General features: G+C 37.4%; 2 protein-coding genes across 4 annotated transcripts in view; both read right to left on the reverse strand.

Moving 5' to 3' along the window:
- CUNH9orf40 (chromosome unknown C9orf40 homolog) overlaps positions 1 to 229 on the reverse strand; it is a 5,964-nt gene extending 5,735 nt beyond the window's left edge. The window contains exon 1 of the mRNA XM_027662970.1: positions 68 to 229. Within this exon, the coding sequence (XP_027518771.1) occupies positions 68 to 214 (147 nt within the window). The 5' untranslated portion in view covers positions 215 to 229. The remainder of the gene's footprint in view (positions 1 to 67) is intronic.
- Positions 230 to 632: 403 nt separating this feature from the next.
- On the reverse strand, positions 633 to 21,942 carry CARNMT1 (carnosine N-methyltransferase 1). 3 transcript variants are annotated; one of them, XM_027662960.1, is made up of 8 exons: positions 21,600 to 21,940; positions 18,925 to 19,120; positions 17,802 to 17,965; positions 10,474 to 10,614; positions 6,208 to 6,386; positions 5,074 to 5,187; positions 4,014 to 4,117; positions 633 to 3,774 (listed from the first exon to the last, which is right to left on the reverse strand). In XM_027662960.1, the coding sequence occupies exons 1-8, from the start codon at positions 21,914 to 21,916 to the stop codon at positions 3,673 to 3,675; spliced, it is 1,317 nt and encodes a 438-aa protein (XP_027518761.1). In that variant the 5' UTR covers positions 21,917 to 21,940; the 3' UTR covers positions 633 to 3,672. The 3 variants fall into 3 exon arrangements, 2 of the variants coding, with proteins under 2 accessions (XP_027518761.1, XP_027518762.1); XM_027662961.1 differs by lacking the exon at positions 21,600 to 21,940 and adding an exon at positions 21,375 to 21,407; XR_003530834.1 differs by having other exon boundaries at positions 3,657 to 3,774; positions 5,078 to 5,187; positions 21,600 to 21,942.
- Between the last annotated feature and the right edge of the window lie 808 nt (positions 21,943 to 22,750).

The following is a 22,750-nucleotide window of genomic DNA, read 5'->3' on the forward strand; positions in this document are numbered from 1 at the left end:
CCCCATCCCCCGGCGGCGCACGGGTGGCGCTGGGCCCGGGCCGCTTTTCTGTAGAGTTTAATGACGCCGCCAGCGGCCGCTTCGGGGCGGCCGGGCCGGCGCGCGCCGGTTCGCCCCGAGGCCGCCGCTCGGCCGCGCGCGGCAGCGGCGGCACGCGCAGAAGCCGCTTGACAGGCACGTGACACATCAACGGCTCCGCGCGCCGCTTGGGCATGAGGGGCCGCGCGCCGGCGGCTCCGCGGAGCTCGCGATCTCCGCCGGCAGATGCACCGCGCCCGCGCACGGACCGCGCATGCGCGCCACGCCCGCCGCCGCCGGGAGCTGGGGAGGGCTCCCGCCGCACTTCCTCACGGGATGAGGGAGCGGGAAGCGCTGCAGCCATGAAACTCACCCAGCAGTAAAGCAGAGTCAAACACGAGCGACATCAAGCCAAGCCCCGAGCTTTAATATCCAAAGAGCCCCACGTCCATTACACACACTGTAAAATAGCGGAAAGTGGACGCAGAGACGTCAAACTTTCCATCCTTATCTTCGCAACTGATTTCAGAATACACCACGTAAAAAACCCAAACAAATAAACGAACAAAAAAACCCAGGCCATTTTACATTTGTCAAACTCCATATAAAGAAGCTTTACACTTAAGGTTATAAGCATTTTATTTTACATCTGTTACTATGTACAGTTTAATAACGACCTAAAGTAAGTAGTCTCATCTGATGAACCCCTTGAACATTCTCCCCCACATATACAACCGAATAGAACAGTGATCACATTCTATAATACACAACGACCCTCATAACAGTACAAGTGGTGAATTCTAGGAACTCATAAATAGGTAGGTAAAACACTAGTAACACGGCTCATTCACAAGATTATTTTACTTCCAACTCTTAATGTGACTGTTGTGATTTAAAAGAATATTGTGCGGGGAAGACAGCATTTTCTAGATCAGAAATAAAAGCACACCACCATATTATACCTGATGTAAGCAAATAAAAACATTTTTCAGAAAACACATAAAAATGGCACCTGTGACAACATGGGGTGGCAAGGAACAAAACTACCAGAACAAAGGATAATGACTCTCAACCAGAACGAAAGAGTCCCATTGCCTATTCGTGAAAAGCAGGAACACCACATTCCAAGTTACAGACGGGATAGGAGGCAGAAATTGGGTAACATTACAGATAGATATACTACTCAGTAATAGCACAATTTACATTCACTTAAGCTATGTCTGATTCCAAGGAGCTTGAAAATTAAGTAAAATGCTAATCACATTCTGGTAGAAAAAAAGCAGATTTAAAGCAAAGAATCATAAATTCTCTCAAAAATTAAAGTAAATGGTATAATACAGAAATTAAAGCAAGTGGCTTTTTTATTTTTAAGTGTGCAAGGGTTTTTATTTAATTTTATGTTGCAATAGCATTGTTTCTTCTTGAAACACATCTCTCTTGGAGCAGGGTAGACCTTTGACACCTCATTTGTGGAACTGAGTCATGGTGGTGCACTTTTAGAAAGAAGAGTTCAAATAAGACTAGTTTAAGCCATGGTATACTTAAAAACTGCTGTTGACCAGAAACCTCTATTTCAATAAGGATTCTGAATGGAAAGGGGCAGAGTACTGAAAGATATACAGATGCGTGCTTTCTTAGGTGGTGTTCAAACTATAAAAAAAGTTGGGTGTTTTTCCTCCTTGCAGATTTTCAATTTAGGAATAAAGGCACAAATTTCTGGCCTTAACTGGAAAAATCCAAAAGCTGTAACAAATCTATTAAAGGGAGGTGATTAGGACACCACCATGAAAGACAGGACTAAAAATAATGGGAAATAAGATATTGACCAGTGTCATTAAGGCCAAATATGAAAAAAACTTGAGCCTTCATAATGCTTTCATATTTTAAAGACCATTTTGAAAATGCATGAAAATGATACTTAAGGTAATTAATATATTAAGAAAAAAAAATGCTTAACATGACACCTCCACTCAGAATAGTGATTATTAATTAATGTTGTTCTCATGTACATCATAACTTCCAAGTGACAGGAGATTCAGCCTCTTGTATAGTATCATGACTTGTACATTAAATATTCACTTGTACATTAAAAAGTCACATCTGCTAGGAAAAAAACACATTAGTATAAGGAACAAGCCAAGAAGTCAGAAGGATAAAGTGTCTGAAGTTATCCTGCATATCCTGACTCATGCAGAGGTGATTAGGTTATAGGACATATTTATATGTAACTTTGTGAGAAATCTCTCGTTATTTAATTTAGAAAGATTCAATTACCTATGAAACAAAGGAACTGTATCATCAAGGAAAGGTTTATTCAGCATGAGCCAGTCTCATCTCACACCAAGGTCCCGGGGAGAAAAGACCCCTTGGGTTTAAATTTCATGTATTTTATAGTTTTACAAAATCCCATCCTTTTTCAGATAAGTTTAATATATTAATTTTTGCTTAAAAGGCTTCCTTTTCTCCAAAAAGGGGCTTTACCGTCTTTCCCATTGGCTGCGAGGTGTCCTCTGTCAAAAATGATGGATCTTCCCTTGTTCTTAGCCCAAAGAGAAAAAAAGAAACCCCTCTATTCAAAATTTGCCAAATGGCCCAGAAAGATTTTAATTGTTAGGAACTTTATGTTTCCCTTATCCCGGCCACAAAAGAACCCTGGTACCCAGTCCAGTTTGGAACTGCACACCTTACAGCTTCACAATGTGCCTATAATTTTGTTTTGTAATAAAAAAAATGTATTTTATTTCTCGTAACTTCACTGCCCCAACAGATGTTTTTATGTTGTACTACCTACACATGGCATGGATAACTCAGCTATGTATATCAACTTTGGAAGTTTTAGCTTAAGCAGTCAGATGACTCAAAATCAATGTATTACAAGATGGGAAAGCATCTAACACATTTCAGTTTCAACACAAAGCTCAATCAAAATTGGTAGTATTCCTCAACTGAGGTTATCATACTGCTTCTCTGTGACACACTGCTTTTTCTTCACTCAGTATTCTGCTTTCACATAGTATTTCAAATTGCCCACAGGCTCTGTGTTTTAATTAAACTGTTAACAGTGGTACAGTCAAAGATTAGCATTTATACAATAATCGACGTCATTTCAGTTCCACAGAAAATGCTCTACCAGTTTTGATGGCTATTTTATCTGTCAAGAATAATTTTACCACCTTCCAACCATTTCAGGCTTCATAATTTAAGTATACATTTAAAAATACTTCTCTAAACATGACACAGATAATACAGTAAGCACCTCCATGCACTCCTAATATCAGATAATAGAAAAAAATCACTATAAATCTATGAAATATTAGGCAGCATATGCAGAGAATTAGCCTACTTATGGCAAACATTTAATTTTGTTCTCAAGAAAATGTTTTTGCTTTTATTTCTAATGCACTCCAAAGCACAATGACAGTGTATGTGAACATTACTTCCTCCACCTTCACAAGTATATTACAAATATGCATGGCATAGTGTATGTCCGAACAGCAATAGAGATATTAAGAAAATAGACACTATCTATATCCTCTTAGGAATAAGAAGGCACCACTATGTGAGATTGTGTTCATACATTACCCAGACCATTTTACCCTCATTTCTAGCTTTCAAGCCAATAGTTTTTTTCTCATTAACCTATTCAGACCACTACTATTCTGGTTTTCTCACCACAAACAACACGCATTCATAGTAGTATTTCATCATGGAGAGTTCATTCACAGTGTAAGTTGACAGTACAGATTCTTTCTCCACCTAAAAACAAAGCAGTAGTTTTCAAGACAGCTTCTCTACAGAAACTATACAAGAAATTGCTATATTACATTTCAAGGCTCATCTGTACACCTCTCAAAAATGAGAAAAGCAGATAATTTGTAACACATACTCCTAGATGTTATTAATAAATACCATTATGTTGAACTATGGTGGTTTATCAAAGCAGTTTGCTTGGTTTATACCAATACTACTCATTGCAAACTGCACCACGTTCTTACCTCTATATGGAATCCATATTGTAGGATAACATTTTTTATATCCTCATAGCTTAATTCTATAGAAAGTTCATTTCCCAAGTTTTCAAAATGGTAAAGGAGAGGACCTAGAGTACAAAGATACAATAGAAATGGCTATCAAAAAGACAAAAATGTTTTAAAAATCAAGAGCACATACTGAAAGTACAACAAATGCTTATATCCAGACTCACATATTCAAAAATGTGGAAGGTCCCCTGCCCACAGCAGGGAGGTTGAAACTAGATGATCTTTGAGGTCCCTTCCAACCCAAATCACTCTATGATTCTATAAATACTGACAAAAGAATGTATTTCTATAACTCAAGTATGATTTTTATAATAAATTTCAGAATCAATGCAAAACTAAAATTACTTCAGCTGCTTATTCAACAATTTGTCACATTCCCCACCAGATTGTGTTTTCTGCGTCTTAAAATTTCTTCAGTCCAGCATTACCTCTCTCTCTAAAGCTCAGGAGCTCTGCCTGCACTCTGTGACTGGCCAGGACTGAGAAAGTGACTGACTGCCCAGTGACTGACCAATTTCTACTATGCAAAATATTTAACGCCTGAGTTTTGTCTGACATTCCTTCACCACAGAAGACTTCAATTAAATCTCTTTTGTTTTGATCCAAGGCATACATAAATCTCATTGCCAAAATGTCTGCTTAGAAGCACAGTACCAATTAGACATTAAAAAAAAAAAGAGTGTATTTACACATAGAATAAGTTTTACTTTCTTAGAAAAATAGCAAAAAAGAATATAGAACACTACATTTGTCAAATAACAAATGTTTGATGCACAAATGCTAAACCTGCCACTAGGAAGATTTACTTGCCTTTTTAAAAATCACATGATGTTGACTTGATTGTAACTAGCAAACATCTGGACATATTTTGAACATTTCTGAGATAATTTCCAAGCCCTGTATTTTTCTAGTTGTACAGTTTTCTCAGACACACTCATCCACAGACACTTTTCAAGTATTAGATGCCTGTTATTTGATCAAAAATAAGTCAAAAAGAGAGGCTGGTCACACTTGCCTACATTTATCCATATTCCTCCAGGCTTTAGTATTTTCCATATAGTATCAATGTAATCAATAACATTATGTGCTGTATCTATGAAAAAGCAAGTTGCTACGCAGTCCCACGTATCTGCATAAAAGGAGCAAAGTATACAGAGATTAGTTTGAATGCTTTTACCCTGTGAAAGTTCATCATTTAACCCTGGCATTTGTTCATATACTCAGAATTACCTTCAACTAACAACATCTGAAGGCTCCTAATTTTGTTTACAAGTAAATAAAATATTTTGTTTTATATTAAAAATTGTTATGTTTGGGTTCATTTGACCTGTATAGTGTGTATATGTACACACACACTCTGAAACATTACATATAGTTATGTATACACTTCATAAAATTGGTCAAACACATAAATTGACATATATACTGTAAAATGTAAATGTTGTAACATTTTATATAAATGAAGCCCCAAGTGTGCTATTACTCACCTGTCCTATGAACTTCATATAACTGTTAAAGATATAACTGCAAAAATACCCAGTGATTTTAGGCCTCCCTAGTTAGTATTTAGAACAATACAAGTCTATGTTCACAAATCACTTAGCTTTAAAACATTTTATTCAGTATCTGAATATCTCCCCAGCTGTTTTTTACTGGTCAACTTAACAAGCAGGAACTTTCAAAATCTACCTTTTAATGCATGAGTCTCCCTGTTTTTCTCTAAAATTGCATTCTTGAAATTGCAAAAATTATAAGTTCTGTAAATAAAATAAAAAAAAAAGTCTTGAGGATTTATGCCAGTATCAGATGTTGTAATGGTAAAGACAGAATCTTCAGAAAATTAAGTAACTGTAAGGAAGGGTCCTGCAAGATCTGTTAGACAAGGAGGCATCTGTATTCTTTTTATAACTAAGAAGAAAAGAAAAGCTGATTTGGAATAAGAAATAGACCTATTGATTTGCACTTTATTATACAGCTGGAGAAATATTCTGAATAAGAGAATCTTGCTACAGTTAGTAGCTAGTTTTACTACAGTTTTTCTACAGTTTTCCCCAGTGCTTCTAGACACAGTTCCATTCTCTCTCTAATCATTAACTATCTCAAATACTCTGAAGATACATGGACAGCCTAGAGGTTTGCATTTACTCACTGCACTCAGAATAAATTTCTTGAAAATCCCCTGCGGTCATAGAGAAGTTTGAACCAGAAGGAAGACTGTGAGGATCAACATCTGGGAAATAAATTGGTCGTATCTGATCAGCAGATCTTCTGTTATTGCTAAATTGATGAATCCAGGGATAAAGCTTACATGAGTTAATTTCAGAGCATCTGCAAAATATGAAAATCGGCAAAATTCAGTTTCAACTAATTGCTTACCTCTTAGAAATATAAGCGTCAAAGTTCTTGTAAAAGCTACACATTTGCTAAAGGACTTAATCTAGTTCACAACACTTCAGATTTGCCCATCATTATGAACTGATCAAAAAATTAATTTTACTCTCACACATGAATCATCGCAAAATAACCACCCAGTTTTAGAATTCTCTTTTCCAACTTTTTATAATTTTCTCTAACTCATTTCTCTGCTGAAAAGAAAATACATAAGTTTATTTTGTAAGAATAATGAAATTTATGATGTACTGTATTCTATAAAACTATGATTTTCTGGATCATTTATCTTCCTATTTTTTAAAAAAAAAGGAGTAACATTAGTTCCATTAATTTTATTGGAAAGGTTTGTTCTCATTCTAGATTTTTCAGTCTTTTCTGAACCATAATCATAGAAGGTTCTGAGACACAGCACATTAAAAGCATTTTCCAGATGCTAACGGAAAGGATGCTTTAAAATTTCAAAAAATAAATAAATGCTATTTTGCAAAGCACACTAGAAGTCATTTTAAGTTTGTAGCACTGCAATTACACTAAGTAAACATGTCTTTGTAGAATAAAATTTCTAGGTTGACATGACTAATTAAATCAACTCTTCTCTTAAAAAGTGATAAAATACAGCATTGAAGTATAATAAGGAGCTTTTCCCACGGTCTTGTAAAATCAGTTTGTAACTAAAAAACGAAAACGTTTTCTTTCAGAGACAACAGAGGACATAGCTGTCCCATAAAATACATATCATGGAATGCTCCATAAACTGCAAGCAATCTACTGGGTTATAGAAAGTGCATTCTTTTGGCTGGTGGTTAGAATACATCTGTGATGGTCTTTGAAATAACATTTTTTACCTTCTTCATGTCATATTTATATTTCTTTTTATCAACTAAAAAATAATACAAAACTGACTTTTATTTGAGCAGCAGTATACTGAAACAGTTACAAAGGAAACTGCTAATTTAATAGAAAAGACCAACCCCTTTTCATATACAAGCTTGTAACCCACCACTTCCAGTTTCAGCAATCTGTACTTCAAAACTAAGTACTCTAGTCCTTTGCAATTCCATCATTCCAACAAAACATGTGTCACATATGTTATATCATAAAAATCTAACATATTCAATTGTGGCACACTTCTTTATTTTCCATAGGGCCAGGGCATTTACTGTTCAGTTCTGGAAAAAACTGATAGGTCAAATCTCACTTCTGACCACTGGTTTATAGATCAAGAGTAATTTAACTGTTTTCATCCTAAGGCATTCATGGACATGCAACAAACAAGCCTTCTCCAAATGTCAAGATTTATCTAAAATTAAATTCTTTCCAGAATGTACAGATTCATCAATTGCTAGCATGAATTCTACTGGTGTTAATTAAAGCTTTTTTAAACTAACTCTATTTTAACTTGTGTATGAAGTGATTTTATATTACTCGAATGGAACTTTCTCAAAGCGAGTGACACCAAGGCTATTGACCCTGTGCTCTAGAAAACAGCACATCAGCAACCAGTTGCTCCTGTCTCATCCATACAGATACCACTTTAGCGTTGTTTCCCCTCCTGTCAGATCTCACAGGGAAGTAAAGTGTCCTGTGACTTTAGGCTGCCCAGCAGATGCAGAAGAACAGATTATGCTTTTCAGTTTTTCCTCTTCCAAAACTTTAAGAAATGAAGTGTGTCTGTACCACCGGTGATCACCTCTGACATCTGTCATTATATCCAGAACTCAAGCAAACACTAGAAAAACACACCACATAAAAACCTTACGCGTACAAGGAAAAGTAGAATTTCCCATAAAAGAACTGAAGCAGCTTTGGAGCCATTGTAGCTTAAGTACTCCAGGATCACTTTATTCTCAAATTAGTGCTTCCTCAACAGAATAACACACTCTTAATAATTTCAAATACTTACAGTGACCACAGTTATGCCTTGACACATACTCTACATATCACACCATGCATCTCTATCCACTGTAACAGAATTTCACCATCTAAGAAAATTAAGATTTTTTTTTTAAATATGTGAAAATCAGCAGATACCACTTTGTGTACAGAAATATTAAGTCACTGTACATCTAGGAACCTACTGTAGCAACTGACACTCAAAACAGTACTTTGTCCTCCTGAAAATGAACCATGGTCAAAGAAAGAAGGTATATCCAAACTGTTAAGCACATGTTAGCAAAATCCTCATGTTTTCATCAACTGAAAAAAGAAATTAAATTGAGACTATAGTTAAAAACTAAGTCACTAAATCCTTGGTTTTTACCACTCTTCCTTAACTACTATTTTCAGCTCATATTGATGACTGGTGTTTCTTCCAGTTTCAGGAAATCAAAGATGTCCATTTCAGAAGGCTAACTGTGAACAGCCACTTAAGACTAACTGAAAGATTCTCCAAGTCCCTAAGACCTTCATAAAAGACACACCAAGCCCCCAAATAGATCTGGTGGAAAGGAAAATGCTTGGATTTGAACTGAATTGACTGCAGTTCATAGTCAGGTTAGCAGTATTCTCTTCCAAGGAGATGTAACTGATAATTTGCCCAGAAGTGATGAAGATTACAGCAGTTACATAACACTCAATTTTGCTGTCTAAAATCACACACTGTTAGCAAGTTTATGCATATACACCTCTTTGCTAAATATCCTGTATAAACAGGAAACACTACATGAGCACTAGATGCTAAGAATGATTACCACTGTTAGCTAAGCGTTAATCTTCAGGACAATTCCACATACAGGCCAAAGACTCGTTATTTAAGGAAGCCTGCCATCAGGCAGGACAGTAGGGATGAAGTTAACCTCTGTGACAGTTGATCAGTGCTACCAAAGATGGGAAATGAATACTTTTATGCTGCTTTGAATAATTTCAAAAGTTCCAAAGCACAAGAGGAATGTGGCTTCCTTTCAATAGCTGCAAGGCATCAGTCAGATCAACTGTAATATACAATTTCACCAGCAGATGATTCATTTGAGAATAATGTAGGAAAAAAGAACAAATGAACCTTCAGTAAATATCTATTTTCAACACACTGACCACTACTGTTACACGCAGACGCAGCAGCCATCATAAACAGTGTTTTCCTCTTGCTGTTTTTGAACAGTAAGCTGTAACAGATGTAAGATCATCATGATGCACTGTGGACAATCAGTCTACAAACAGATCTTTATGTTTTATGGTAATACAGAATACAAACCAATAGTTTAGGTCTTTTCAGCAAAGGTGTACACTTAGAGACTGATGAATGACTGGCAAATTGTCTCTCTGAACTTGGCACCAACTCCACCAAAAAAAATAAAACATCCCCCAGTCCACTTTCATATTTGCCCACCTGTAGTCTTCCTGCCCTCTTTCTTAAAAGAACAGTTGCATGTGCTGCCTTCTTTCCTCTCTAATAACTTTATTCTGAAACCAGTAATTTCCAATGCAAGTGGCAGAATACCAAATACAAAAATGTAATTTGAAATTAAACCTGTAGAGTGAAATTTACTACATTCAAATCTATTACCTCTGCATAATTGTGGAACTGTTAACTCTTATGTTAGCCACTCATGCTCAGCATGCTTCAGTGGTTGTTCTTCATGTCAAAACAGTGCCTAAAATCTTAGTATGGAAGGTAATACTTTCTTTTAGCAGCTTTCCTCTGTTAATAATCACCACCACTACCACGAACATATTTAAGAGCCCATATCTGACACCAGTAAGAGAGGTGCGCATTTTACAGAACCATGTGAAATAAATCACAAAACCTAATCAAAATTTTGCAGAAAATCTGTGGTACAATCTAGAGATTCTACATCTCATAACTTAAATCCCATGCTTCCTATAATTTTAATGACTCAGATACAATCCCTCCTTCCCCATTTATCCCTATGACTTCTTTTTTTTTTTCATTAAAACATTGTAAACAGTGGTTATGTGTGTCCTGTATTACAAATCTGTTCTTGTGAGATTTAGAAATTCAGACTTTTCTCATTTATGACTTTGCCTCTCTAGGTTTTAATCAGCAAGTAAAATGTAAGCTATATACCTGTTGAGTACAAAGTTAGAAGAAAAGAGCATAAAGAGGCTCCATTCATTTCCTTGGCAAGCATAACCGAGCATAGCTATTTCCCACGCCAATCTACCTAGCCCAGCACCAGGTACCAGGATATTAACTTTGGAGAAATCCCTGCAACAGAACAAAAATAATAGTTAAGTCTTTATCTGATACCTCTTAACACAACTTAGAGGTCCACTCAAACATTTTCCCCCCATATACTTAGATATTATACTTCCTGTATGACTTTATTTTTAAATGGAAACTGAGCCAGTTCTGATCAGATTGGTTAATTGTACAATCAAAACAACACACAGAAACTACTTAAAAGAACATATACAACCCTCATTCAGAATACAGAGCATAATTAGTGAATGATATTTTTCCTTAAGACTTTTACAGTTATCAAGCCAAAAATCTCTTAAGTGAATAGAACATTATCATATGAACCATGTATTTTTCCGAGTCCCACTGATAATCAGCAAGTATTCTATGTACATTTTTGTAACCTTGCATGAAAAATAAACAAGTATTTTGACATGAGAAATGAGAAACATAAAATCTCCATAATCTGATGTGCAATTCAGAATGTAAAAACCTTGGTCACCATCTCAGCAACTGTGGGTTTTCCTGAAGTATCTAAGTGACATATTTCCTAAATTGGCTCTCCAGCCCTTTAACCCTAACTAGGCATCAAGCTGAAGACAACCAGAAGACATCCAGCAGTGTGTTTACTGAAATACCTAGAAAAATCTCTCCCATCTTCCAAGTGCAGCAAGTAACGAATAGGAGAACTAAGAATCTCAAAATTTGCTCCTCTTTGAGGCAGAAAAGGCAATACAGACTTACTGTAACCATCAGACTTCCACCACAGTGCAATGAAATCTCCACTCATACAACAAAACCTACTCCCATGCCAAACTGAAAAGATACTTAATCTAAAAAGAAATATTTTTTCAGTTTCCAGCCATGAACAAGACTTCAGGATTTCATATACCAAAAAAAAGCATGAACACTCATACTACTCTCTGTTTTGCATGTCACGTGCAAAGACAAAACATATGTCTATCAATTCATATGCAACTAAATGGAAGAGGAGGCCACAATCAGAAGATCCAAGCACAGATAGCAAAATGCAAAGCCTTTGACAACTTAACAATTCAGCATGCCAAGAAGGGTTCAAAAGAGTTAGCATGCTGCATAAGCACAAAGACCACTGAAGGAGTTATGTAAATTCTGAAAAGCTGTACATTTCTGAACACTATTACCCAAAATCAACAGAAAGTATTATTCTTTTCTAAAGGGCACACAGTGTAACAAAGAAGTTTTAACAGCGTCTTTTGGGTTTTGACCTAATCATGTAATTAGTGATGACGCCTCTGAAACGGAAAAATCATTCCTGACTTTCATTTCATTCTCATTATATGTGCAGGTTCTTTTTCTGATTAAAAAGAAGTAGGAAATCAAGGCTTTGTTATTACTTAAAGAGCACTCCTGTGAAGCAATGGTTCTCACTACCTCTAGTCTACAAGAGAAACCGAAGACAGTCCTACTGAAAAAAAAATTAATTCAGGAGAAAACTACATGCTCAAGACAACACTTTTGAAAACATGGAACCAGAAGAAGAAGGAATAAGAAAATGCACTTTCCGGAAGAAGCTAGAAAAGCTTTAATCTAAAGTTTTTCATATTCATAGTGATACACTGTTATTCTAAATGTATTTCTAACCTCATCTATTTCTTCATTTCCTTACAATTTCACTTTATTCATGAAAAATTTAGACTAGCTCTATACAGATTTTAGCACACCCATGTGGACACTTCTACAATGAAGGGGTTGAAAAGCCTTAAGCCACTTTTAAGATTATGACACATAGATTAGAAAAAAGACTTTTCTTAAAACAACCTAATAATGCAGGTGTATTCGTATTTTGAAATCTGCACCTTTATGCATCCTAAAACAAGATAAAGCCTCTAACAGTCAAGTTGATTTTAAATTACTTGTAATTGTCTTGTATCTTTTCATTCACAATATAAAGTTTTCATATTTCTAAACTAATTTTCCAAATTCTCTCTTAGTAAGTACTTTTCTATTGTATTTTTCTAGTGCAGTCTTAACTAAACTTTCACTTGTACCTTCATTAAGGGACTAAAGCCTATCTGGAAATTTATTAGCAATGTAATTTCTACCTATACTCTTTACATCAGTTGCCAGACACTGGCCCTGGCCATCAACTTCATTTCAGCCTACAGAGCACAGCTAATAAATACAATATAACCAAATCTCAGTCCACTAACATTGAACTAGCCTTCCAAAATGGTTCAAGAGCATTTTTTTTAAATTTATAGTCAGAGAAATTAGGTATGTGGCAAACTGACTGCATAACAAGTAGTCACTGTTATGTGTCTGTTTTCAGAAACAGTGTTCTGTTTCCAGAAAAAATGGTCAAACACCTTTTTCTTTTCAAGACTTAAAAAGAATTGTTTGTTACAACCTATTAATGAATTAAAAAAAAATTAAGGTATGAAAGCTGTGGTAGTGGAAGCACCCCAATGCACTATGTACGTTGAACTTTAAATCGTGCCAATAGCTAAAAATCTTTAATTGCACAGAAGCTGCTTTTTTAATGGCCACAGTCCTTTAACAGATTAGAAAAAACACACTTTTTTTTGGTGGATATGTGATTGCAGCAGTAGCTAAGACAATTTAAAAAAAAAATCAAAACCTGCAATAATATAATAACCCAAAGTTATCCACAGTGAAAACTAGCCTTGATCCAGTCAGCAGCAGCAGGATTTCTACGACTCATCTACCAGCAGTTAGGAACATAAATGGGTAATCAACAAATATCCACTAAATAATTGTGGTCCAGTAGAGTAGAAACATTAGCCTATTAACTTGGCAGGGAGAGGAGGCTAGTCAAAGAGCAAGGAAAGCAGGCAAGAGGGCTGCATGGTTCTGTTTGGCTCAACTCTGAAACTGCAAAAGTCTCTTAAAAAAAGATAGTGGAGAAATATCAGAAACAACCAAAATCCGTCATGACATTTTTGTACTGCATTTTGCAGTGTGATATATTTTCAGCTTTTAAGGAAGATTTTAACTTTTTTAAAGGTGAGCTTTTTTTAACCGGAAACATTAAACATGATTAAAACAGAGGCTTATTTCATGTATATTGTGCTGTAACCAAAAATAATAGTGCTAAAGTGGTAGACATGCTCAGCAAAATGAAAATTAGTGTATCTCATGAAACATGAAACTCATTTTCATAAACTGAACACTGCAGTTCAATTTATGTAATAAAAAGAAGTGATAAATACACATCCCATACAGAGACGGGCTTCTCATCAGTGGAAATATCAAAATAAAACCACACTGTTTTTAAACACCTTTCCTGGTATTTACAGTGTCTGTATATTTAAATCCAATTCTCAGCATAGGATTTTCATTATTTTACTTAAATCATATTTTCAGAGACTTTTTAAAGACAAACACTAAACAGCACAATAATTTGAAGACCAATTTTTCTCAAACTTGGCAGCTGAGTTTTACATACTTTCATGTAAAGATCTGCAAAGCATTCAGTGGACTGTAGTAACACTGATGATATAGTCTGCTCTTAAGTCCAATGTTTAAAGAGAAGCTTAAGCTAAGTACAAAAACCTCCAAGGACAGATGTATATTCTGTGAAGTTAAATAAAATTCAAATGAAGCAGAAATTTCAACTCTACTATAAATGTGACTGAGCACATTCAAGAAGTATAACCAAGCTCAGGACCAATAAGCTGTTTTTCATATAAAAAGGAAACTAAAACTAAGCTCTAGTGACCTCTTTTGGGCTGTTCTGCCAGCACCTTGGAAAATGCAATTGACTGCTGGACAGGACAACAAAGATAAATTTCAAATTATAGTTGATTCCAGAGGCCACGTTAATGAGAAGCAAACAATGGAAAAAATACCAAAGTATACTGTTCTTGGTCATGGAATGATAATTAAAAAAAAGGTTAACTATTTCTTAGATTTCTTTTGGAAAAGAAGCTGATGATCTTTACATCCTTTCACTTAAACAGAAAGGGTGACAACAGTAGAAGTGAAAGGAAACGAAGACAACAGAAAAAAGGGGAATCAGAAAAAAATGTATCAGTATGCTTATTTAGATTTTCAACTTAAATGCTTCCCTGCAAAAATGCTTTAACAAACATATTCCATCAAGATAAAAATGTATCTATGTTTTACTATTTTCTCCTTCAGAAAGCAGTGATCATGGCTCACTCAGATTGAAGAAATACAAGAAATTTAAATACTACAGAGCACCTGTGAGCTGAAACACAATTAAATTCCAACATGAATAATGCAGGAAATCTATCAGTTCTTCAGGAAGACCTGATCTCATGGGATTTCACTTAAAAATGCTTGGTTGATCCTAATAACAGATTCTGCTAAGAAGAAAGAATGAATTATTTCTGAAGAGGAATAAGGGCAGGAATAGTTCTGGCCATGTATTTTATTTTTAGATGACAGTCTTATCAGAAGACTAGACTGGAACACAGGATAACAGTAGCACCTCTTCAGACTGTTGTAATTTACAGCTACTTTCAACCGTTGCTTGTATTTCTTCTACTTCCCAGAAAAGCAAGTATATACAATACTTCGCTGCTTTTCCTGTTCTTTACATAACAACTGAACCCATACGGGTCAATCTTGCAAAGAGCATACTACAACATGTGCATGCATGGAGCGAAATATACTTTAATAGTTTCAAAAATTTAAACTCCTTTTTCACATGATTCCAATGCAAGGAATCAATAATGTTAACAAATTATGTTAACTAGAAACTGCATGTACCATTCCATTGAGTATTACAAATTTTATGTATATTACAATTTCTTTTACAAAGTAAAAGGTGACTTGCACTGACAGTTTTAAATTTAAAATATTTATTTCTTTATCATTTTTAATGCAAAATACATCTAGAAATTTGTTTTCATCACCCAGTGCCACCAATGCACTTTTTGTCTAGCACTTTCATTTCATCATCTCAGGAGACTTCAGCACAAAAGAGAACTCTAAAGTAATGCAAAGTTGAACTCTGAGGTTCATCTACCACCTGTTTTCATACACTGGTGTCCACATTAGTCCTCTCCCACTACAAACAACAGACAGAATAACTCCACTATGGTCAGTTCAGGCCCTGTCCATACCTTCAAACTGAAAAACCCGCTATGCTTCAAAATCATAAAATCAGAGAATATGCCGAGTTGGAAAGGACTCATCAGGATCATCAAGTCCAACTCCTGGCCCTGCACACGACACCCCAAAAATCCCACCATGTGCCTGAGAATATTGTCAAAACACTTCTTGAACTCAGACAGGCTTGGTGCTGTGACCACTTCCCTGGGGAGCCTGTTCCAGTGCTCGACCATCCTTTGGGTGAATAACTTTTTCTTCATATCCAGTCTAAACATTCCCTGATTCAGCTTCATGCTCTTTCCCCAAGTCCTGTCACGGGGGACGAGAGTGAAGCTTGTATAAAACTGTATACCAGAACGACTAGGTAGCATGCCCTGCCAGGGAAGGTACTTCTCACACTGCCAGTTAAGCTTGATAGTACATGATTCTGCTTCTTTCCTCAAAGAGGTAAGTATACCTAAGTAGGAGAGTGCCTTTGGTAACTAGGAAAAAGAATGAGCTAGACAGTAGCTAACAATATGTGAACAGAGAAAAGGTTTTGCGCAAGTGCTACAACAGCTCCATAGTGATAATGAATATTAAACTTTTAAATAACGTATTTATTTAAAACATATTTTAGAAATTACAAAAACCCACCACTTAGTTTGACAACCTCAAACTTGTAGTAGAGATGCTTGATCTATACAGTGATGTATTAAGATTTTGGCAGAGACAAAATAAACTCAAATGGTATTCCAGAGCCACCATAATAGGGACACATGCTCTGTCACATTAGCTCTGTTTGACCACCACCAGAACTCCTGGTAAAGAAGCACAAAACTACCAACTTCAGATTCACCCAATCTGTTACCACATGTTGCTTCCTAATATATACTGGAGGTTTTGAAATAGAGTTCATTGATGACAAATGTAAAAGTCAAGATTTTTCAGCCTCAGTCATGGATCTTTTACAATCTGACATAAGCTATCTCCCTCATAAACAAAATCCATTAAAGGCTAGCAGACAAGAGAAAAAGGTGAACTGCTACCTAACTATAACTTTTCCTATAGACCCACACATCAGAGATGCATCAAATAACCTGCAGTATTTAATTCATTTCTATCTTATGTAGGGCACTATTAGCACTAAAAGCATTGCAAAGTTCACTTTCAGATAAAACGTCAGTCCAAAGCAAAACAGAAATCAACCACATCCATTCCATGTTCTGCCACCACAGTCTTTACTAATGAAACTAAAAAATGGCTAGTAGAAGAGATTTTCCAAATTTGTACTAGTACATTATTAACAATTACTGAGAGAGAAAAAAACCAAGAGTAATACCCAGCTATATCAAATCTAAGTTGTGGCTCGTTACATTTGTGAGTAGAAAGTTCTCATATATTCTAACTGTAAGACTGTTAAGTTTTACCTAAAATATACTTTAAGATGACTGAGTTGATTAATTGACACAATCATTAAACATGGAATTCTTATAGCACTATTACCTTTTAAGATTTTACCAGTGTACTTCTACCTGAAGTTACCCAAAAAACCCTGCATCAACAGCTATTTTACAGTGTTAACAAGCCAATATGGTTACAAAGTTACCCTCATACATGCAGCAAAGCTTTTTTAAGAATTGTCTTGTAACACCTGTTTGAAACCAAGCCTAGAATTTACTATTTTCAGAGTAAATACTTAGTGCAACTAAGTGCAACTGCACTAGAACTTAAGAGTATTCCTCCTTCCTTCCATCATGAAGGGCAATAGTGATACTTCCTGCTGTCACAAGGGTCCTTGCTTTTATCTGCAGCACACAAACTTTTCCTTGCTGACCACAACTGAGTTAATTTCACACACTCCTGAAGTCTTTTACTTGAAAGGTTAAATACATTCCGTTACACTGAGCTGCAGAACAACAACAAAACACTATTCCTGATTTACCTGGTATTACTTTGTGAAGTTTATTAATATGGTTTTTTTCAACACCTTGTATTAGAAATAAAAACCTTCCTGATTAAAAAATAAATTCCACTGCATTCACAAAAACTCCTGTATTTTGAAACCAAGTTTTTCATTACTCCACACAAACTTTGTTAGATTTGTGCAACAGTTTATCTCCACATAAATATAAGTCTTAAGACACTATTACCATCTGTCTTTTGGAAAGTTCTTTACAATTTCACTAATGATTGGCTGGTAGCAGGAATCTCTCTCAGACTTTCCCTCTTCACTCCAGTCTCTCACAAATTGTTTCAATGTGGACTTTAATTTATCCATGTCAAATGTTGAAGCTGGTGTAATCTTCCCGCTTCCCTGATTAACGTGGGGAAAAAAAAAAAAAGTTAGTGGAAAAGTTTTTTGAGTCTTGGGGGGAAAAAAGGAAATTATAAACAGAAAAATGTCACGCTATAAGAGCTGTTGGGAGTTTTAGCTGACAAAGCACTTGCCTTTCATTCCTGGGACCAGAGCTCAAATCCACCTTAATATCCTAAACAAACTGAGTTTGCTGTCTCCATTTGGCATCCAAGAGACCAGTTTCCACATCAGAAAAAAAACATACGGTATGGCATAGCAAAGCAAATTGGTAGTCCTTATTCAGGAAAGGACCAGGGTCTAGCTAGTGCAGAAGCTGAACTGGTTACTCTGAAAAGAGGATCCCTTTAGGTACTAGTATGGCAACACTAAGAAGCTCACTTTAGAGTTGTCCATTACTGAATTTTGTCTGCCGATACCAAAAAGGACTTCAGTTTCCACCTCTGTCAGTCTTTTAAGTCTGAGGGCCATTTTGTTTGACAGAGACACTACACTAAAAAAGCAGGTCAGGTAGTAAAAAAGTGCTCACCAATAACAACATTAAAAATACTTGGCCTATCTAGAATTGCAACCAATTCAGAATGCTGTAACATATAATAACCTACAGTAAGACAGACAATATCATTTCTGTTCTACATAGTTAACAGAAAAAATAACTTTAAAATGTAAGCAGAGTAAAGCTAGAACTCCACAGAGAAAAATACCTTTTCACAAACGTTTGCCAGATTCAGTTAGTTTTCCTAAGTGTAACTAAAAGAACTAGCAAGAAACAGCTCTAGTAAGCATCAGCTTCACAAAATGTGAAAGAGTGAGAAAAGTGTAAGCAAGTAAGAAACAAGAAATGAGAAAATAAAGGCAAAAGGAAAGTTGGAGGCCTAGAGGTGTGAAAAACAAATGTAGAAAATCCCAAAGCATACAGACTTTAGTTTTGGATCAAGAAAAAGTCCACTTTCACATACGTCTTCTCCATATTCTTTATTTTCAAACATATGAACGCAGTCATTCACAATGGTCTGTAGTATCTCTTGATTATGATCAATGCACTTCCGAATCTTGTCAAGGTGCGGAAGAAATTGAGGAAGAAGACTCTGTTGGTTAGGTGGGAGAGACTTAAACTGCCTCTCTGTTCTGTTCACTCGTTCATGCATATTCGTTCTAAAAAGCAAAAGTTTTAGATATTTAGAACCAATACACAAATTACATGTAAATAATTCACTGTAAGCTATTCCAGTGACAATTATTCACTTTGTTACACACAGAAAGTGATCAGACTTTGTAATTCTTTACAAGAGAACAAGTTCTCAAGAATTTTTTAGGCAAAAATTTTTTAAAGATCTAGTTCTACATTATCACTCTTTTTAACATGTTCCTGCTTAAAAGGACTTAAGTTTCATCATTAGCCACTTATTTCCAGAGCAGGTGATGACTACCTTAATCCATGGATCTACAAAATTTAACAAACAACCATCTCCAAGATTGTTTCCCAAATCCAAATTAAACTGATTGAATAGCTGGATGCAGTGCTAAACTTCAACTACAGAAAAAATGACATGGAGTGCGAATTGGGATCCTCAAGATCAACTGCTTCTGAAAGAAATGCAAAAGTCATAGTGGGACCATGCCAGAGTTCCAGCAGCCACACTAAGATACTAACCTACCCCCTTTTAACAGCATATTACCCTAAGTATTAATACTGTGAGTTTGATCATGGAACTGATACAAGCTAAAAATACCTCCTCCATTTCTCCAAGATAAAAGTTTCACAAAAAAGGTGAATCTTCTAAGATTTTGCTAGAGTTTTCTAGATTTGACTTCTGTCTAAACTGACAGAAGTCTAGTTGCTGAGCACAGTCATAAAGCCAGGACAAGAGACACTGCCCCTTTTGTCCACCAAATCATTTAGGCTGGTCAAGTCATACTGCAGTTTCCCAAACTCTTGTGTCAGCATAAAGCCGTACAAAGTTGAAAACTAACCATCAGTGAGAGTAAGGTGCAACTGCTGCAATTTTAGTTGAAACCTCAGTCTTGAAATCTGACCAGTTAATATTTCATGCACATGTTTCTGAGAAGGGCTTGTTCACTACAACAGCTACACTGGTTTAAAAATACATTAAGAAACAGAGAAGAAACAACAGAAAAATAAATTGATCCTCAATATAGAGCACATAAGCTTAACTTAACATCATCTTCTTGAAAGGTTTTATCCGAAAAAAAATATCTTTGAACCTAATTCTCCACCCTTTCAGGCTAATTGCAACCACCTAGCAAAATTAATAATTCACTGAAATCGGAACTACAAATAATGAAGTTAAGTCTGTTTCTCTGTTTCAGAACAAGATCTGGACTTATCTGAAAGTGTGTTATTGCCTTATTCATACAGATGCTCTCAATTAATAAACATCTGTATGTAAACAAAAATTCCAATTATTTTAAACTACTGAGATATGTAATTTCACCTACATTCAGAGTTATTTCTTTGAGACAGAGGTAATTTAATTAAAATTCTGTATTGAAAATTTAGGTCACATCTTTTTCTTATGTATTTACTAAACAAGCATTCAAAAGCAACCCAGAGTCACAGTTCAGCATGAGGTTGAGAATGATGTTCCCAGCTTGTAAGGCCTGAGGATAAAATTACATCACTGACATGAGTAAATTACACTTGGGAATTGCATTAATAGCCACTAGTATCAGATATTTTTAACTAAGTCTTTGATACATCCAGAATGAATTAGAGAATTCACTCGGGAAGACACACTGAAGTATCATCTAGACCAGCCTCCTCACTCAAACACTAATCCTGGAAAACAAATAAAACCGAAGACAGGAAAACCTCAAACAGGAGAAGTTACATAAATATCACCCACTCCTATCAAGAATCTCACTATCATGTAAAAATTACGCTTGTGACAAGAAGGGTTCAAAACACAGTAATGAGTCACATGATGGGGCTTGGTCCACTGAAGTACAGAGATATACAGTGTTGCTACATCCCAAGTCTGCTTCCCAAACCTAAAAACAGGATACAGTTTACCAAAATACTGAAGAAAACTGGACTTTTTCAGCCAGTCTCCACCACCGCGTCATTTTAGTAACTTGTTTCTTCTTCTATTCAGTGGATTCAATCATAAAGTTATATTTATCTAATTTTTACGGAGCCAGTAAGCCCTCTTCTAACTCAACAGATGTTATTAAAAATGGTAGCCTTTAGCCCTTATCTCTCGTGCAAACTAAAATGTCTTTCATGAATTTCCCCAATAATTGAAACACCATTTGCATTTCTTTGCCAGCACGAACTACTATTGTTTTGAAGACTTTACAGTATATTAGAGTATTTTATCTCCTAAGAAATCTTTCACACCCTCTTCAGGTTTGGTGCTTTCTTTTACGCTTCCGAACTGACAAGTATCAAAGCGACCTTGAGCGTATCCAGAAAGGTAAGCGGCGCAGAAGCCCCTTCCCGACTCGGGCTGCTGTGCCTCGCCACCGGCACAGTGCTCGCCAGGGAGCGCAGACCGCACGGGGGAGCGCCCTGCTCCGGGAGCTGCGGGATAGCCCGGAACCCTTCGGGGGCCGGTCAGCGAGCGCAGGGCCATCCCGCAGGCATCACGCACAGGGATCAGGTCTCCGTTACCCGTAATATCGGAAGGCGTTGATGATCCTCCGGAAATGCTCCCGCTCCAGACGTTCCTCCTCCTCCTCCTTGGCCGCCGCCAGCGCCCTCGGCTCCAGCGGCCGCCGCCTCCGCCGCTCGTCCCTGAGCGGGGCCGCCTGCTCCCCCTCGGGCTCCGCGCCCCCGCCGCACGCGCTCTCTCCCGGCCACGGCAGCTGCTCCCGCTCCTCCTCGTGGCCTCTCCGCAGCCCCCTGCGCATCACTTTGGTCGGCGGATCCCCCTCGCCCCGGGACAGCGGCGGCGGCGCTTTCCGGGACACGGCGCACGTGGCCGACATCCCCCGCGCGCGCACGCGCCCCTCCTCCCTTCCGGCGCGCGCCGGCCGCTCGGCGGAGGAAGCAGTATCGCGAGACGACGGGCGGGGCGGGGCAGGACAGCGCCGGGGCGGTGGCGCGTTGGTGTCTGGGCGCGCCCGGCCCTGGAGTCAGCTGTCAGCAGCAACATGGGCTGTGGAGCGCTGCTCGTCCCCGCCAGTGTGAGAAATGACACGGCGTGGCTGGCACACGGCGGCAGTGACGCTGAAGCACTCTCTCTCGTGCCTGACGCAGATGCGCCCTTTCGGAGTTCTCACGCAGATGAAGTCCTGGTGCAGCAGTCAAAGCTCAGGTCTCCGCCGGGTTGCCTGCAGCAGGTTGTGGTAAGGTATCCAGCCCCGCTGAGCAGGCAGCCACGAGCAGAGCAGCTGTGCTGAGACGAGGCAGTACTTTTCAAGAACCTCTGCGCCAGACTAAAGCCGGATTATGTTTCCTAGAAGGAAATGCAAGGACCAACTATGGGGAGGGAAAAGCAAGGAGGCACGCTTAACTGCCTCTAACTGTCGCTAGATATTCCCCCCCACGACACGCCTCGGCCCTGATGACACTTGAGCCCATCCTCCTTCACCTGACAAAACTTGTTTCACTGGATGCAGACACCCTGTGTCCTGCAGCAAGTCACTGTATGCCTTTCCAAACTGCTTTGAGAAGAGGTGGCTGATCCCAAGGGCCTCATTTGCAAGGGCCCATCCCCATTTTGAGATGCTGAAGAGCATGCCCTACCTAGCTGACTGTCTGAAGACAGTGGTAGTCATTTAGTAATCCAAGTAATATAACAGAAACAGAGAAGTTTTTTG

The sequence above is a fragment of the Corapipo altera genome, unplaced genomic scaffold (assembly GCF_003945725.1).
Source record: "Corapipo altera isolate COAL_440 unplaced genomic scaffold, ASM394572v1 61167, whole genome shotgun sequence".
NCBI classification, from domain to species: Eukaryota; Metazoa; Chordata; class Aves; order Passeriformes; family Pipridae; genus Corapipo; species Corapipo altera.